The sequence below is a fragment of the Prosopis cineraria genome, unplaced genomic scaffold, assembly GCF_029017545.1.
Source record: "Prosopis cineraria cultivar Desert tree isolate PC_DT_omini unplaced genomic scaffold, ASM2901754v1 PC14, whole genome shotgun sequence".
NCBI classification, from domain to species: domain Eukaryota; kingdom Viridiplantae; phylum Streptophyta; class Magnoliopsida; order Fabales; family Fabaceae; genus Prosopis; species Prosopis cineraria.
The window spans coordinates 181241-201569 of NW_026555345.1; the positions used below are offsets into that span (position 1 = coordinate 181241).

The window sequence follows — 20329 nt, forward strand, 5'->3', positions numbered from 1 at the left end:
GAGAAGATCAAGTACGTACTTCCTCTAAGATACATATATGTCTCGTTTTGACCTTGCAACTTCCATCCCAAGAAAATACTTCAAGTTCCCGAGATTTTTGACTTCAAATTCCTTACCAATGATTTGTCCTTGCTATTTCCTCAACATGATCTCCTGTAAGAATTATATCGTCTACATACACAATAAGGATGCACTTCTTAGCTCCTTCAGCCTTAACAAACATTTTATGATCTGATAATCCTTGTTTGTAACCTTATAACTTCAGGACCCTTGAGAACCTGTCAAATCAAGCTTTAGGTGACTATTTCAAGCCATATAGGGATTTTTTTCAGCCAGCATACTTTGTCACTTTTGCCTCTATCAAATCCCAGAGGTAGAGTCATGTAGACTTCTTCCTTCAATTCTCCATTTAGAAAGGCATTCTTCGTATCTAGTTGATGAAGTTGCCATTCAAGATTGGTTGCTACTGACAATAGAATTCTGATAGTGTTTAGTTTTGCCACTAGCGCAAATGTCTCGTTGTAGTTTATACCATATGTCTGGGTGAAACCCTTTGCTACTAATTATGCCTTTAACTTGTCAAGTTTACTATCAGCCTTATACTTTGGGGTAAAGACCCACTTGCAACTAACTAGTTTCTTACTTTTAGGTCTCTCAACAATCTCCCATGTTCTATTTTTCTCCAAAGCTCTCATTTCCTCCGTAACTTCATTTCTCCATTCTGGTATTTCCAGTGCCTCTTGGATGTTGTTAGGAATAACAACTTTATCCAAATTAGTGATGAAGGTCTGGTAACCGGGAGAGAAAGCCTTGTATGATACATGCTTTTGAATTGGATGTGAAGTACAAGTTCGAGGTTGTTTCCGGGGAGCAACAGGAAGATCAAGTTTAGCAGATTCACTTCCTTTGTTCTGAATCATTTGGCTTACTAGATGGATCAATCCTTGGTACTTTAGCTTCAAAAACTACCTTTGGGTCTGACTCTCTTGGTGCCTCAGATACAAGTTGCTCACTATCTTTTGATTTCTTCTTTTGAGTGTAAACCAATAACTCTTCCCCTTGTGGTCTTTCTCATCTCCCTTTGTTTTCTTGTTTTCCCCAAACTTTGGTATAAGAGAAGAGGTTGGTGAAGGTGGGTTGTTCGACGGAAAAGATGGTAAGGGTAATGGTTTAGGTGAGGGCTCAAGAAGCACATATTCTGTGTAAGGTGCTAGTTCTCAAGTATGAGATTCACCTATAGTCTCCCCTTGAATTGAAGAATTGGAATAAAAGGGAGTTTGTTCATGGAAGGTAACATTAAGGCTTACAAGGGTGCGTTTAGAAATAGGATCAAAATATTTGTATCTTTTTTGAGTGGGAGAATAGCCAAGAAAGATGCACTTGATAGCTCAAGGTTTGAGTTTACTGTTTTGGTGGATATGAACAAAGGTCATGCAACCAAATACTCGAAGTGAAAGTTTCGTTTCAATGTGGGATGTAGGGAAAACACTTTGTAATTTTGGAGAGGAGTTTCAAAGGATAAGATTCGACTGGGCATTCGATTGATTAGATAGGTCGCGATTAAAATGGCATCCCCCCAATAAAATTTTGGCACATTGCAAGTGAATATAAGTGCTCTTGCAACTTCAAGGATATGTCTATTTTTCCTATCTGCAATCCCATTTTGTTGAAGGGTATGGGCACAAGTACTTGTATGGATAATACCGTGATTTTGGAGGAAATGATTCAAAGACTGGTTAAACTACTCCGTATCATTATCAGTGTGTAAGACTTGAATGCTGGTATTGAATTGGTTTTTGATCATGGTGAAGAAACTCATGAATGTGCATGCCGCCTCAGACTTGTTCTTTAAAAGATAAACCCAACAAATACGAGTATGGTCGTCAATAAAGGAAATGAACCATTTTGTTTGGGTACGGTTTGGAGTATGAGATGGGCCCCACAGGTCACTATGAATGATTGTGAAAGGCTTAGTGGGTATGTATTTGGCTTTGGGAAAGGAAGCTTGATGGTGTTTGGCAAGTTCACACACCTCATACTGGATTTCACTATAATTCGGGTTGGTGCATAAGGTTGGAAACACTCGTTGATGATAATGAAAATTAAGATGACCCATCCTCTTATGCCATAACATAAAATTATCAAAGTTAGAGGTAGACACAAAATTACCAACAATAGGTGAGTTATCCACTCAAGTGATGACCTCTAAATAATAGAGCCCCTCGTATTCCTTGGCACTGCCGATTGTCGCACTAGATGATAGGTCCTGAAACACATAATGAGACGGGAGAAATTTAGCAAAACAATTTGACTGCCTGGTCAATTGACTGATTGAAAGCAAATTGCAATCAAGTTTTGGTAACAACACCATACAACCTGATATGGTTCGAAAACGATGTACTCGTACACTGGATTGTGCTGGATCTAGCCAGAGAGTGCATCGTCGTCGTCTGAGAAGATCGCGTCTTGAATGGAGCCTCCACGTGTCGCCAAAAGCTTGTTGATGCAGTTCGCAGGGGTGGCACGTGTGGTCCACACGCGCTGCCGTTCGCCATTGTCATCTTGTGTTTCGCCGTTTGGAGCCTCCTGAGTACGTCTAGGGTGGCGGTGAGATTCAAAATTAGCTCCACCATTGTCTACACAAACGCCCTCACATACTGTTCAGAAAATCTCATTCTAGCCACTCCAGAACTAACCTAATTTAAATTTTTTTGAGCTTGATGCTGATACCATATGGAATTTTGAGAGAGAAAAAGTATATTTCTTATTCATATGTTTTCGAATGTACAAATTGAAGCTATATATACACATCAAGTGAGGTAAAACCTAATAAATGCTAATAAAGCCTAATAATGACAATGAATGCTACATATTTATATGTGAATGTGCAGGGGGAAAATTAGGGAACTAAATTGCTAGCTAATCTCTCCATTATTATAATTGATCCTACATGATCAAACTGATCCTATCTATGATTAATTACTAAATATTTACAGATATTTTTATGCATAATTCTTTGGAAACCCCCTCAAGTTGAGGAATAGATGTCTTACATTCCTAGCATGGATACCAAATTATAGAAACTTGAAATGTTCAGCCCTTTTATTTGTACATCAACTAATTGCTGGTTCTAGGGGTGAGTGTTGTTTCTCTTGAATAAAACCCCCCCCCCCCCACGAAAAAAAAAATTTCCTTAGATTACCTTTTAAGAAGTGAAGTACCGGTAAACTTGTGGGTAAGAATGATATGATATCTTATTCATAGATGTATACAAATATATACATGATAGGGAGAAGTTGTATCTTCTACAAATAGGAAATAAAATCAATACAAATAAAATCCCTGTCCTACCCAATTTCTATCCTAAGAAATTAGGAAGTAAATATTAGTTATTAAATATTTACAATAAGTCGGTCAACCACACTCCCCCAAGTTAGATCATATATGTTAATCATGTCTCACTTGCTTATACAGCTGTAAAATGATGGTCCAAAAAGGTCCTTTGTTAAGACATCAACAGCTTGAAGTGTAGTGGGTAGATAGATTATGCAAACAGTTCCTTCTCCGACTTTCTCTTTGATGAAGTGTCTATCAATCTCTATATGCTTAGGTCCTTCATGTTGGACCAGGTTCAATGCCATGTTGATGGCAGCCTTGTTATCACAATAGAGTTTTTGTGGAAACTCCACTTGGACTTGTATCTCATCCTTTACTCACCTTAACCGTAATTCTTCCATGATTCCTTCAGCCAATGGTCTTAGTTCAGATTCAACGCTACTCTTAAAAACCACTCTCTACTTTTGGCTTTTCCAATTGACTAGATTTGCCTATACAAATGAGCAGCCACCTGAGGTAGACCTCCTTTCTAGATGTGTTCCCCCCCAATCAGCATCTGTGTTGATTTCTTTGGTTTGTTTTTGAGAAGAGTAACCCCTTATTAGGTGTTCCTTTGAGATATGTCAGAATTCTATATACTGCTTCCATGTGTTTCTTTCTCAAATTGCACATGTACTAACTTGCCACACTAATTGCATGTGTTACATCAGGTCTTATGTGGGAGAGGTAAATGAGTTTCCCTACAAGTTTTTGATATCTCTTTTTGTCAACAGGTTCATTATTCCCACTAACTTCTTCCTCATCTTCATCACTTGCATTTTCTTCTTCTGAGTCTTCCCCATCCTCGTTCTTCTTCTTAGCGAGCTTCTTTTTCTTTACTACAATAAGGGTGTCAATAGATCTACAACCTAACATTCTTGTGTCTGTTAGCACATCCAACACATTTTTGTTGTGACACATGGATTCCTTGCTTTGATCATGTCACTTCCATCCCTAGGAAATATTATAACTTCCTGAGATCTTTAACTTCAAAATCTTTGCCAAGGGCTCCATTCACCTTGATGATTTCATCCTCATGATCTCTTGTGATAATTATATCATCAACATATACTATGAGGATGCACCTCTTACCTCTATCAATCTTGATTAACATAGTATGATTAGGGAGGCATTGTTGGTAGCCTTTTGTCTTTAACACCTTTGTGTAGATGAATAGCCAAGGAAGATGCATGTGACTGCATGAGGGTTGAGTTTGGGTGTGTTATGGAGGTGAACAAAGGCTTGGCAACCAAAGACCTCAGGTGATAGAGATGAATTGAGGTAAGAATTGCTGAAAGACTCTTGAGTTTTGCTAGTGGGTTGGAGAATGAAAGGACACGATTGGGCATATAATTGATGAGATATGTGGCTGTGAGAATAGCATTGCCCTAGAAAAAATTTGGAACATTATACTTGAACATTAATGCATGGGAAACTTCAAGGTGTTTGTTTTTCTGTCCAGCAATCCCATTTTGTTGGGGGCTATTTGGGCATGTGTCTTTGTGGAAAATGCTAGCACTTTTTAGTAAAGAGCCTAGCGCATTATTGAAGTACTCATTGCCATTATCGTTATGAAGAATTTGAATTGAGGTTTGGAATTGAGTTCTGACCATTGTGTGGAACTCAACAAAGACAGAGGTAACCTCACTTTTGTCCCATAACAAATAAATCCAACAATGTTTGGTGTGGTCATCAATAAATGTGATGAACCATTTTGGAATCGATTTTTGACCATTGTGTGGAACTCAACTTGTCTGAGGTGCCATCGCTGTGAGAATTAGACTCGTCACCGAAAGATGTATGGATGGCCGGCTTTGATACCATGTGGGTAAGAATGATTTGATATCTTATTCACAAATGTATACAAATATATACACGATAGGGAGAAGTTGGAGTCTGTACAAATAGGAAATAACATCAATACAAACAAAATCTGTCCTACTCGATTACTATCCCCACAAATTAGGGAGTAAATATTAATTATTAAATGGTTGCAATAACTTATTCAACCACAGAATTTCTTGAAGATGAGGCTCTCTGGGGTTATGCATGAATTAACTGATCACACAATTGGGTATGTCATGTTTAACCAAGTGAGAGTTAGATATGAGCCTTCCCACCAGCATTTGCTACACTCTTAAATCAGCAATAGGTTCTTCTTTTAGCTTATTCCTGCTTATGGTTTGTATTTGGTAAATATCCCCCATGTCCATGAATTGATGGCATGCTTCTCACGCTACTAACCACATTCTTTTCTTAATTGTTATATTCACCTTGTCCCACCTATTTAATCTTTATTTCTCATTGCAGCATTTTATAGATAAAGGCTTGTTGTTGTTGTTGTTGTTGCAGCATTTTATAGATGAGCAAGGCCAGAAAGATCATCTTTTTTTTTTTTTGGCTCATGTGATCTGAAATTCAATCTTAGCATTTTATATAAATAACAGAGAGATTCAAAAAACAGGGGATTCTCCCAAGCTTATCAAAACACAATATCTTAGCAGCTAATTTTGGAAAGAATAAAAGATAACTGCGAGGTTATATAAAAGTTAAACAAAACTTTGCATTTGGTATAGTCAACACTCCTCGTCAAGCTAGTTAGTGGATGTTCAGCATATTAAGGTTACTTGATACATACAGGAGACATGTTGTGGTTAAACTATCCCGAGTTCAGCTTTTTTGTGTTTTTAGTGTAGTTTCTGTCCAGTTCTATGTGATTGGTCCTATTATGGTGAATTATATTCCTCACTATGTCAATGGTGGCCTTCATATAGCATAATACTTCCATAGGGCCTTGGAAGGAAGCTTTAGGTCATCAAGTAGTCTCTTGATCCTCAGTCCTTCACAAATTCCCATAAGTAGTCTCTTGCTTTTCCATGTTACCGGTTACCCCACATGTGTAGTACATAGTGATGGATCTTCTGTTAGCTATATAGACCCTACCTAATCAGCATCTATGTATACTTGAAAGTGAAGGGGGTTTTGATACAAAGACCAAAATACTATTTTATTTCATTTTGATTGATTTGAAAATGGAAGTACAAGGCTATATATAGAGAGAATAAGAGAATAAGATTCACATGCTAATCTGTATCATAAAAGAACCTATCTACCTCACGAAGAAAGGCATTCTGATGGACACTTGGTAATATGGGATACCAAGTTCCACATTGAGTAGTATGGGATGCTCAATGGGGTATATAAGTTGGGGGATTCTCTCACTTCAACAGCTCGCTTTTGGGGTAGGGTTCCCTATTGCACTTAGGTACCCATCAATTAGTATTAGAGCCTCGTTGTCGGCGGTTCTGGAAAGGGTTACCCACAAAGGGTTCTAACCGGAAGGAGACCGAGTTAAGTGTTATGGAGTGCAGCCGTTGGGACATCGGCTTTCCATGGAGGGCCAATTGATGGAGACTTGATAGTATGAGATATCAAGTCTCGCATTAAGTAGTATGGGATGCTCAATGGGATATATAAGTGGGGTGGTTCTCCCACTTCAACATCTAGCTTTTGGGGTAGGGTTCTCCATCTCACTTAGGTATCCATCACATTCTTTTTTTTCAAGGTGATAAAGAGGCTAATGATGCATGGCAGCATTATAGAGTAGAAACCAAATAGAAGTGGTTTTGGTAACTGGAGAAAAGGCATCACCATAGTGAAGACTAAAGATGTGAGTATATTCACGTGCATTGTCACTTTGCAAGGTAATAATAGAGGTAATGAATAACTTTAGCACAAAAGGATTGAAAAATAGGGAAGACCTTAGAATGGCATTGAAGGCTGTAAAAAATTAAAAATGAGAATTGGATAAAAAACAACATTGACCCCAAACATTCAAAACAGACGAATTCGAAGGGGGACACAGCTCGATTATTGGCATGATTTGGTGTTGGAATACCGATTATTGTGGGATAATAGGTGATGTGGGAAGTTAGAGAAATAGTAGGAATAAATATTAAGCTATTTTATATATTTTCTATTTAATAATATTATTTAAGTTATTTTTCTGTTTTGTTGAGTGGTCCACAGGTTCAGGAGTAGTGGATCATGGTACTTTCAGATTAAGTTAGTAATTTTATTTATTTATTTGTCAGGTAGTTGTTCTCCATTATTTGAGTTATGGATTAATAGGAGTTTTTTCAGAGTCATAAGTCATTTTTTGTTTGTAAATAATGAGGATCGCATCATGTATAAGTCATTTGGAAATAAAATTTATATTTGTTCTTATCATTGGAGATTCTCCTTGGGCTTTATTAGTTGTATGAGTTTAAGATCCTTACTCATATTCTAATAGCAATTTTTGTTTATCTTTATTAATTTGTGAAGTTAGATTTTGATTTCATATTTTAACACTTACTTTTCCTTCCTTTTCTCTCTACCTATTCTTGGGATCTTATCATTTGGCAACACAGCATGAGCTTGTTTATGATGTTGACATGACTCACATTCAAGTGATTTCAAAGTAGATAGAAGGAACCATCTTTTGTGGAGGCTAAGATTACCTAAATGATTGTGAACTAGAATAGTGATATGGTAGATGGAAAATGATAAAGTCCCATGTGGCTTAAGCCCTATGCTAGTCGTCTAACCTTTGCTTTGATCTTGTAAAGGAACATATTTGCCTTTAAGGTTAACAAAACAATTGAGAGTAAGTTAGCTTACAATGGGAAATAAGGTTAAAGGGACATTTAGGGACACTAAGGATTGAATTCAAGGTTATGGAAGGTGTAATAATTACCTGTATGGTGGCTTTAGAAACAATCTTAGAACCATTAGCCGAAGTAACAAGAGAAGAAGAGACAAAATTACAAAGATAAGAAAGAAGGCTCTTGTTACTCAGCATATGATTGGTGGCACTTGCATGGACCCGTGATCCAAGAGAGTCAACTAGGCAAGTGTTAAGACATAGTGTATACCTTTGAGGTTAAGAAGATCCAAGAGAGAAGAGGAAGAAGAAGGAGAAGAGTAGAAGAGGCAAATTCATTTCACAAAAATTGATAGAGGTTAAGACATAGTGTATACCCTTCAACCTAGACACATGCCTTAAAAGGTAAAGGTCTTACACTGTCAATAACTAAGTAGAATTCAGCAACATATATAAAATATAAAAGTAGTAGCAAATAGCATAAAAAGACGAGAGCCTTGTGTATCAGTAAGATGTAACAATACTCCCCCTTGAAAAACATCTTTCTCCTTAAGGATGGAAGTTGTAGCGGGTGTGTCCACATTGAATTGAGGGAATTGTTGCTTAATAGCTGAAAGGTCTTCCCACGTGGCATCTTCAGGTTGGGAAAAACTCTAACGAATTAGCACTTGAGTCACAGGCAAGTTATTGTGCTTAACAATCTTCCAATCCTTAATTTTGTTCTGGTTCTAACATAAATTGGTCCTGATCATCAACTTGTGGCATGGTAGAATGAAGAAAAACATCCCAATCAAAGAGCGATAAGTGGCATTATACCACAACTCAAATAGAGGAAGTCACTTAACCCATTGTTGTGGGAAGTCACCATTCATGCAATAGAAGTAGCACTCCCAGCAGCGATTAAGCACCTCAGTTTGGCCATCGGTTTAAGGGTGATAAGCGGAAGAAAAGTGCAGTCTAACCCCATGCAACCTTGTGAGTTCCTTCGAAAACTTACCACAAAAGATTGGATTTTGGTTCGAAACAATGGACTTAGGAAAGCCATGCAACTTGAGAACATTATCCATGAACAAATTAGCAACTTGCACAGTAGTAAAAAGATGTTTCAAAGCCTTTGATGGGCGATCAACTACTACCAAAATAGTGGTCTTAGACTAAGACTTGGGAAGGCCACTAATAAAGTCTATAGAGAGCTTAGACCAAACATGTTTGGGTATAGGTAACGGTTGAAGAAGCCCTGGTGAAGCTACTAACTCAAGCTTGAAGCTTTGACAAGTTGTGCATTGACACACATAATTGCAAACGTTCCTCTCCTCTCCTTTCCAGTAAAAGAAAGAAGCTAGCCTTTTATAAGTTGGAGTCATACTTGAACGTCCACCAATGCCATTAGGATGAAAAAATTAGAGCAAATCCTCTCAAAGTGCACGATCAGCCGCTACCACTAGTTTACCCTTCTTTTTTAGCAATTGATGTTCCCAAGTGTACTTAGAATTTAACAAAGGATCATTTTTGAGATCCATAATGAGATGCTATAATTGGTCATCAAGAACCTAAGATCTCTTACTCTTTCATATAATAAGCATTGAAATAGCTAAGCAATCTCTACTAGAGCACCTAGAAAGAGTGTTAGCTATTGTATTATTGCAACCCCTAAGGTAAACTGTTTCATAATCTAGTCCCCACAACTTATGAAGCTACTCATATTGCTCTTGGCTTAAGTCACGCTACTCTAAAAGGTGTTTCAAAGGCAAATGGTCTGTTGTGATGATGAATTTATGCCCCTAAAGGTATGAGCGCCACTGCTTGTCAGCAAAAACAATAGCCAATAATTCACCCTTATAAGCAGGTAAATGTCTCTTGCTAGTAGAAAGGGCCTTACCAGTAAAAGCCAAAGGATGACCATTTTGGGATAAAATTGTGCCCAAGCCATGTCATGAAGCATCTATCTTGATCATAAAGGTCTCACCAAAATTTGGAAGAGCAAGCACTGAAGGGGAAGTCATGGCTTTCTTAAGGTACTCAAATGTTGCCTGAGCTTGTGGAGACCAAACAAATTGCTCATTCTTCTTTAACAACAAAGTTAAGGGGCTGCTAATAAAACCATAACCCTTGATGGAGCGTTGGTAATGCCCTGTGGGGCCAAGAAAACCCCACAATGGTGTCCAGCTTCGGATTTTCTTGTACCCTATTTACTATAATGACATCACCAAGATAATCAATTTGGTAGGTAGCAAAAGTGCACTTGGGAGTTCTTAGCAAAGAGTTGACGCTTCTGCAAGAGTAACAAAGGTGCCTTCAAATGTGCCAAGTGAGTTGGCCAATCTTTGCTATAAACAAGAATATCATTAAAAAAAAAAAAACTAGAATGAATTTTCGTAAGAAGGGCTTGAAACCTTGTTTATAAGACCTTGAATTGTAGTAGGAGTGTTGGTTAAGCCAAACGGCATCACCATAAACTCATATTATGCCTTCATAAGTGTGAAAGGTTGTTTTGGCAATGTCTGCTTCACTCATATGGATCTGATGGTACCTAGCTTGTAAATCCAACTTAAAGAAAAATTGAGATCCTGTAAGCTCATCTAAAAGCTCCTCTATAATTGGAATTGGGAATTTGTTCTTGATAGTGGCTTTATTTAATTCTCTATAGTCAACACAAAAATGCCATGCCCCATCTTTTTTCTAAACTAAAACAATAGGTGTTGCAAAAGAACTATTGCTTTCCCGAATGACCCTATTATCATGCATTTGCTGTACTTTCTTCTCAATCTCAAAACTTCTGAATAGGGCTGTATCGATAAGGCTTACAAGAAATGGGTGATTCACTTTGAGAGGAATAGCATGGTTAAATGCACAGGAAGGGGAAAGAGTAGAGGATTCTACAAAGACATCTGTGAAAGAATCTAAGAGAGCCTATAACTATCGATAAGGCTATAATGTTGCGAATGCCTTGCTTCTCATGAATTGGCAAGTGAAGTTGTCTAGCCATTTTTGAATCATGCATGTTATGAGTGCTTCTCGTGTCAATCAAACTTACTATCTTTTGGCATTTCACATGTCCTAACAGGCATAAGGTAGAGATTCCTTCCTTCCCCTTTATAGTGTTAATAATCCCAGTAGGTTCCCCAGGTTCAATGTCTTCTCGCGCATCTTCAAATGCTTTAGGGTCATCTTCCACAATCAGTGCGTAAATTGGGGAATTGTGACATTTATGGGTGCTGCTATAGTGATCGCCACTCCAATAGGAAAGGCTCTTGTGCCTATGTTCATCGATATCGTGCTTGGATAGAGCTTATGGTGCTTAGAAGATGAGCATGCGACACTGGAAGATGGAATTGGTTTGGGCCTGAGGGTGAGGCAAGCTTAGGGGTGTATGATCATGAAGAGGCCAACGACAGTCTTGTGTATACTCTTGCTTATTGGAGTGATTTCATTGAGGATGTTTCCAAACTCACTTCCTCCTCCATGATTCCATTTATCATTATTCTTGGGAAGTGAAGCCAAAGCATTATATTTGTCATCTCTAGAATGGTTAAATTACTTTAGGAAATGTGCACATGGCTTGTGCGAACACCAATATTGGGGATAGTTGAGCCTTCAAGAACTTGATCTTGAATATGATTGACATTAGACGGAAGATTGATAAGAGTCATTATGATAAAGTTTTCCCATCGATTTTCTACATCTTTGGTTGAAGATGTGGTGGGCATTCAATAGCTGAGTTCATTCTAAGGGACTTGATCTTGCTCATGTTGGTTGTAACTTGTAATGTCCATGCCCTGATGCATTTGGTTAACAAGATTGGGAAAACATCATAGTAGCATCTAATGTCTTTATTGTATATTTGAAACTACCATAATAGGTTTCATAAGATTGATGTGTAGGAAGTAGATTTGGATCACGGGAATGCCATGATAAAACTCTTTATTAAGCATCATTTTCTGAACAACTTGGTTTCTACATCGGAACAGTAGTATTTTTTTTTATACTTATGGTCTAAAAATCCTTGTCCTTGAAACCATAAGCGAATTTTGTACATCGGAACAATCTTTGATCTTATTGCCCTTGACAATAGGCCTTGCAAATTGGTCAAACGAAACTCTAGGTGACTATTTAAGGCCATAGAGTATTTGCACACCTTGTTATCTTGAAATTGATTTTAACTTCAGGACATATCTTTATGTGTACGTCATCTTCCAAGTTCTCTTTAAAAATCCTTTCTCCACTTCAAATTGGTGAAGAGGTCAATCAAGATTGGCATCAGTTGATTGTATGACTTTGATAGTGTTGAACTTGGCTATCAACACAAAGGTCTCCTAATAAGTCCATGTTGTAATGGTGTGGTCATCAATAAAAGTAAGAAACCATCGAGTTCTACTAATGTTCCTTAAGTATTTTTGTGCCGTATTAATTTTTGTTAAAGAATATTATTGAATTTATATATTACCTTGTGTAGGCCAGCAATGAGATTTCGTTTTTAATTTCTTGTTTTTATATTGTCCAACTTCATATTATATATTGACTTTGATTGTCTTAAATTTTTTTATTTTTAGCATTACACTTCATCAGAAACATGCTTTAGCGCTTTTAAAGCTCCTCTTGACCCAACCACCGCATTGGGAGGGTTTTCTGCAAACAATTTTTCTGAGGTAAGATCTTTATTTTTGTCTTAGTCAATGTTTAAAAAATTGGTTTAGACTAACCAATTTAACTGGTTGAACCAATCTAATGTCTAGGCTGGTATTGAGGGAAAAATTGGGAACCAGTCTAGAACTGATTGAGAAACCGTTAAAACAAGTGAACTGATTTGAATTGGTCATATTTTTTTTTTAATTTCTAAAAAAATTAAATCATGTTTCTAATCTATATTTTATGTATATTTGCACATTTTAGATATATGATAACATTTTTGCTAAATTGAAGTAAAGGCAACCTCTCACCTTCTTGTCTTCCAATTTTTATTCACTAATAAAATGATATTTAATAATAAAAACACCAAAATAAACTCATCCTAAAAATTTATTTTTATTAAATAATTTTCTATAAAATGTTATCTTCAATATTATATTTAACATATAAAATTTAAACGGGAAAATGATAGTTACGGACCTTGTGAAGGCATTAATGATAATCAAAAACTCAAATTCAGTTGTGAATCAATGAAATATCAATTGTGAATGGATAGATATTATAGATATTTTTATGAATTTATGCATCGTCATTTGTAAATTTAAGGATTTTCACCTTTGAATTTATTGAAAGTTAGTTTTGAATGAACAAATAGTCTCATGAATTTATGCATTGTCACTTGTGATTTAGGTTCAATCAATTATGAATTTAAGGAAGGTCACTTGTAAATTTATGGAATGTTAATTGTGAATGGATATGAATAATCTTAATTGTAAATCTAAGATTTAGGGACTTTTTCCTGTCTTTGAATATCCTTTCACAATTGACTTTCTATTAATTTCCAAGTAACTTTTCTAAAATTCAAAAGTGGTTAACCTTAAATTTGCAAGTGACGATCCATAAATTTGTGAGACTATTTATCTATTTACAACTGTCTTTGTGTGGATTCATAAGTGTCATTCCTTAAATTCACAACTAATTTTCTCTAAATTCATAAGTGGCTTTCTGTTGGCTATTTCAATAACTAGAGGTCTTTTAATTGCAAATAAAGGCCATGGCTTTTTCATAACATTTTAATAATTCAAGGTCTTCAATTGTAATTAATGTCTTCACTGGGTCTATAGTTGTCATTTTTTCATTTTAAAATTTATTAAATTAATCATGACTGAGTCTTACCATGATTTGACTATGGTCCAACTATTAATCCTTGAACTAGTACTTCAATGGGTTCAGTGGCCAGCTCTATTTTGAAAACCTTGATCTTAGCTATCTATCTATGTGCTAATCTTTCATTAATTACCCTATTTTAGGCCTCTGCATTTGTGATTACCTACCCAGTCAACAATGCAATTGCTGAAATTGGAGATGAAAATGGGAAAGCAATCGAATGGGAAAAGGCTTTCATCCAATTAGCAGAGGTTTTGCTTTTGAGCACATTAACTGCTGTTAATTCATTTTATTATTAATATTTTTTTAATATGATGCTTATATGCTTGTTATACGAAGTCTATTGATAACTTGATAACGAAGATCCTTGATAACTTGACCTTATATGTCACAAGAGAATTAAGGGTTAGTTGATAGTCTATTGAAGTTTGTTAGGACATCTATTTACACCTGGATATATTTGTAAATTGAAATGTATTAATTAGTATCTAAGCAAGCTTTATTCCACAAGATGGAGGTTCTATAGAATTTCAATTCAACATGATTATGAAAGTATTGAAATTACTGCCTATAGACATTAGGGAAGTGGGAAACATTGTGTAAGAGCAACTAGTGAAATTAGCAATAGAATTTAATGAGTTGTAGACTAGACGTGGGTGAGAACACATTCACCATTCTTTGGCAACCTCCTGACAATTTGTTATTAAAGCTTGAGGAGAAGAATACACTTTGCCTTGGGAAAATTTAGAACGTGGAATTAGAGCAATTCTCCAATCAAGAAGACAGCTTTGAGAAGGATAAAGTCAAGGCGTACAACCCTGAATTGAAATTATGTCTTCAATCAAATCCATTTTGAGAGCAGACTTTTGAATTGCACTATGCTTGACCTTAGGGAGATTGAAATTTGTGTGCAAAAGGATGCCTTTGTTGGGTAGATGGTTGTTTCCAAAGAAGAAACAAATTGTGTTCTCAAAACCTTCCTTTGTCTTGATGATATCTATGATTGTAATGTAACTAATGGATGTTTATAATTTGGAAAGAGAGATAAGAGAGGGAAATAGAGAGAGAAAGAGAGATAGAGGGGAGAAGAGAGGTTTGGAGAAGAGAAGAGCAGAAGAGGATAGAGGAGATTAATTTGAATAGGAACTGAATATTCTCATTCATATCACAACACAATCTGAATTACAAGCTGGAATCTATTTTTGCAGGCTTGATATCTCACGTGTAACTAACTTTTACAATGTCCTTTCCCATCGCTTATGTTTGTTATGATTACATATTAGTGACTCATTACCTTGCATTTGATTTGCAATTTAGTTATGGGTAAGCTTGACTTTGCATCACTATAGTTCTCTATTTCTTCTAGTATCATGATTAATTTTGAAGAAGACAACATAGTCATCAATTAGTTTTTACAAGTAATAGAGAACAACATCAGTATAGTTCTCTATTACTTCTAGTATCATAATTAATTTTGAATAAGACAATTTCATCATCAATCTCAAGCGTATCTAGACATTAACATAGTCATCAATTTTGATTTTTGCAAGCAAGCCACCTTTGACTTCTTCACCAGCTTTGGTCAGCCTTGGAACCTCCCCATTATTTGTTTCCTAAAATAATTGACTAGCTTATTGTTGTTTTTGCAGCATAATGTGATTTGAAAATATTAGTGGGTTTCCACTAGTCTCTCTTGCATGAGAGCAAGGTGAAATTTGGCTGGCCAATAAATGATGAAGAAATTTAGAGTTTAGAGAAGTGTGAAGAAATTTTCAATAACTACCTAAAAAGAAGAGATGAAGAGCACTGTTTTGAAAATCGAATTGGACTAACTAGTTCAACTGGTTGAACTGGGAACTTGTCTTTTGGCTTGTCCATAATTCATGCTAAACGAGACAATATAAGCACCTGCTCTATAATGGTAAAGCTAGTGAAATAAGCTTACTAGCCATGAATCGAATCGGTCATGGTAAAACAGTTAAATAAAATTTAATGAGTAGAACATATAGGCCTAATTGAACTTTTCAGTTCAGCAACCCAAATTACTCATTACATCACTTCACTCCTCTTCCCCTCCTTATGTAGACCCAAATCCCTAACTCCTTCATTATGGAAAATCATATTTTATTGCATTTATTTTTCTGATAAGATTAAGAGCTGATGTTGATTTTGTAGGAAAAATTTTGCATTTATTATAATTATCTCCTATATTGTATCAATTCCCATACTAGGTGTAAATGAAGATTGATTAATGAAAAATCATTTTTCTTTCTCAAATCCACATGGTATCAGCGCTATGTTCAATGGCATAGAGTTTCATTGTAGCTCTTAGGTAAATCTTAAGTGTTTGTGTGGGTTGAATCTCATAGTCACCGCCCACATAGGAAGAATCAAAGGCTGTTAATCAGCCTATCCTAGAAGTTTCACAGTAAATGGTGGCTCATGGCACTTACATGCAAATAAGATTCTACTATAGAACACGTGCGATGGTGCGTGTAGGCATGTGGTCAATTCATTCTGACAATAGTCATATTTTTTGGCGACGATGGATCACTTATGGTCTAGTCCCATGGCTTCCTGGATATGGGTCCTTTGTATTTGTTTTGAGATTGTTGGATATGCTTGTCGCCTGTGTAAAAAGGGAACAGAGACCTGAAGAGAGCATAAAGCACTAAGAGGGATGTATCTTTTTGATCTAGATATTGATCTGTCTTAGCTTCATGGATTTGGTTTGTAGCATAATTATTTTACTTTTGCAAAGGCTCATCATGTGAGATACTCAATCTTAATGTGTTCAGCTTAAGGACACAGTAATTATAAGTCAAATCTCAAATCTAGTATCTTCTTTTTTGGCCTAGAGAGGTAACTTTTTTAAAGCCCAAAAATCTATTGAGACAAAACATTGTAAATTGCTTACTCTAGAGCATTGAGATCATATGGCTGATTGCCATCAACTTATGTGCCATGTGCTAGCAGCTTCAAAGTTTAAATTGTAGACGACTTTCTCCTATTGCTTCGAAGGGAAGTATTCTTTTTTCAGAGTTTATAACTCTATCCTCTTTATACCAAAAAGGTAGCATGTAATCTATTTTATGTTAGCCAATTGACAAAGTAATCCAAATGTTGTGTTAATTTTCTCCTATCCCATTGTGTTTTTTAGGATTTATTGGCGGGGATGACAATTGATAGTGTGAAAGAGTATAAGGGGTTTTACTTCCTTGAGAATGCTCAAATGAGACACCAATACCGAACTAGTTTGTGCAATTCTGTATCCATCTCTAAAAATGAGGATATTATGATATGGCATGAGTGAGCAGGGACACTCAAATTTTGTTACGTATCTCATTATTCCCATCCTTGCACTTAAACAGTAACATTATTGTGAAATTTGGAGTATGTGAATTAGCCATAAACCACATAATGTGTTTCTCGAGATCATAATACAAACCAACCAAGCCATATGCTACTATCCATAGTCACCTGTGGGGACCATCCTGTATTCCAAATTGTACCAAGACAAAATGGTTCATCACCTTGATAGATGATTGTGATGGTCTCTGTTGGGTTTATCTTTTAAATGATAAGTTGGAAAATTCATTTGTGTTTGAAAATTTCTAAACCATGATAAAAAATAAGTTTATTAATAGCATTTAAACCCTATATTCAAACAACAGTACTAAGTACTTCAACCAAACACTGAAAGCATCCCTCAAAATGCATGGTATTCTCTATAAAATTACATGTGTTTATGCAACCCAACAAAACGGGATAGCAAAATGGAAAAATAGACATATTCTTGGAGTTTTGAGAGCATTGATGTTTAGTTGCAATGTGCTAAAGTTTTTATTGGAGGGATGCCATTCTAATTCTATCTTACCTTATTAACTAGACACCGGGTAGGATCCAACCATTTGATACTGTCAACTGATTGCGAAGTGTCTTTCTCACATCTAACCTTGAAACCAATCTTGCCATCATGGATGCATAGCCTTTGTGACATTCATTGAAGTAGTAAACTTGAACCATGTGCTAGCAAATTATATTTCTTGGGTACTCTCTTACTCCAAGGGGATACAAGTACTTTGACCCTCTTTCCAAACGCATCTTTGTAAGCCTTGATATTACCTTCTTTGAGGATTCCCCTTTCTATCCTAGTTCTTCAATCTATAGGGAGAGCATGAATGAATCTTAGATTTGGGAACAAGAACATAACAAAGAACATGCATTACTTGAGCCATTACCACTATCACTACCAAAGTCCTCATCATCACTAAACCATCTCTTGAGCCAGACACTAAAGAGAATCTCGAAACTGGGGGTGGTGTAGAAAAGTTATCTTTTGTGCCAAATATAGAAGATAACTCAAAATAGGGTGAGATATAGAAAGGCAAATTGATAAAAGATTTGTTGGTTTTCTCATGAAGGCATAAATCTAATGAAGGAGAGCACCTCATACCCTTTGGAATTTGAATGCAAAGTATTTTGTTCATTTTGGAGGATTAGAATATATACAAGAGGGAGGAGCCTTGGCATTAATGGCTCATAATGAGTCATAATAACCTTATCCTTATGATTATGTTATATATTACAATATCTTCATATTAACTAGAGTAATCTAATATTGTAATGCCCTTGGTCTTTCTTGAAAATGTTGGCCTTTTAGATCACTCTTTAAACGTCCCATACAAGAAATAATCTAATAAATCCAATTTCATTAATTCCCTCCTTGGTAATCTTAGCCCTTCAATTTTCAAGTAACTAGCTGCTACAATAATAAAATATATTCAAGAGCTAAATTTATAAAAATCTCTCTTGGGGGGTTAATTCAATAAAGATTATCATTCAGGAAAATAAATTTCAAAATGTAAAATTTCACTTCCTAATTTTTATCCAATTAATTAATTTCCTAATATCAAAATGATATTCGGAAATAATGAGCATATACGAGAAAAAGTGGGCGTAACATATATTGACGGGGAAATGGTAATAAATTGTTTGTGATAGTTTGAACATATATAGAGAAGGCTATGAGAGGCATGGTGAGGAGAGGGAACAAATAGTCTTGAGCTTGTAAAGAGGGGTAGAGGAAGACTAAAGAAAACGCTCATAGAAGTTGTCAAATAGAACCTCTTGGTTAACAATATTCCCAAAGGTTTTGTTGATGATGTGCAAGTTATGTGGTCAACTCCGCCTATGTTTATAGCCGGTCCCAAGCCCGGGTAAAGGAGGAGGGTTGTGTTAGGCCATCAACAGCCAATGTAAAAATTTGTTGAATCTATCATGAACATTGACAATAGACGTTATAATGTTAATGCTAGGTCGTTGCCCGTAAGTAACGCGCTGCATGGCTCGAGTACAGTGATAAGTGAGTTAGAGCCGCTGCATCGGCGTCCGGATGTAGTGTTAAATGAGCAAGGGCTACCGCGTCATTCTGGACGCACGCGGCTAAAGAAGTTAGTCCATAAGAGCAAAATTAGATTTGGTACTTGGAATGTTGGGACATTAAATTGTAAATCTGTAGAGGTTGTAGGGGTTATGATTCAAAGGAAAATCAATATCCTTTGCTTGCAAGAAACAAAATGGCGTGGAGAAGGAGCTAAGGATATTCAAGGTTTCAAACTTTGGTATACAGGAAAAGTAAGTGCACGCAATGGAGTAGGCATCATTATAGATAAGGAGTGGAAGAAGAACGTTGTAGAAGTTAGCAGAATTGGAGACAGAATTATTTCTTTAAAAATGATAATTGGACGTGAGACTGTTAATATTGTTAGCGCTTATGCGCCGCAAGTCGGGACAGAAGCCAGTCTTAAGGAATTATTTTGGGAGGATCTGGAGGGGTTGATTCGACACATACCACAGAGTGAAAAGATTTTTATTGGAGGAGACTTTAATGGGCATGTCGGGAGGGAAGCTGGTCAGTATGCGAGGGTGCATGGTGGTTTTGGTTTTGGAGAGCTAAACAATGAAGGGCAAACTCTTCTTGATTTCTCATTGGCGTATGATTTTAAGATTGCCAACACTTGTTTCAAGAAGAGAGATGAGCATCTCATCACTTACAAAAGTGGAGCCTCAAGGTCGCAGATTGATTTTCTTTTGGTTAGGAACACAGATAGAAAACTTTGTAAAAATTGTAAGGTGATCCCTGGAGATGCTGTAACGACACAACATAGGGTCCTAGTCCTTGATGTGTGTATTATGAGTAAAATCCAAAAACGTCGACAAGTAGTAACACCAAAGATTAAGTGGTGGCAATTAAAAGGTGAGAAGCAAGATATTTTCAAGCGAAATTTTTTGGATAAAGGAATTTGGGATTCTCAGGGAAGTGCTAACATCATATGGGAGGATATGGCTAAAAAGATACGGGAGGTTGCAAAAGTAGTTTTGGGAGAATCGAAAGGTTCTGGTCCGAGAGATAAGGAGTCTTGGTGGTGGAATAATAGTGTACAGGACAAAATCAAGTATAAGAAGAACTGTTTTAAAGCCATACATTTGTGTAACAATGAGGAAAATTGGGAG

General features: G+C 36.3%; 1 protein-coding gene across 3 annotated transcripts in view; it reads left to right on the top strand.

Moving 5' to 3' along the window:
- LOC129293484 (uncharacterized) overlaps positions 1-20329 on the top strand; it is a 92712-nt gene that overhangs the window by 21392 nt on the left and 50991 nt on the right. For all 3 annotated transcript variants that reach the window (XR_008589167.1, XM_054931482.1, XM_054931483.1), the window contains exons 16-17: positions 12571-12666; positions 13957-14064. Coding sequence is in view for 2 of the 3 variants with exons in the window: in XM_054931482.1 (XP_054787457.1) it covers positions 12571-12666; positions 13957-14064 (204 nt within the window). In the remaining variant the exon portion in view is untranslated. The remainder of the gene's footprint in view (positions 1-12570; positions 12667-13956; positions 14065-20329) is intronic.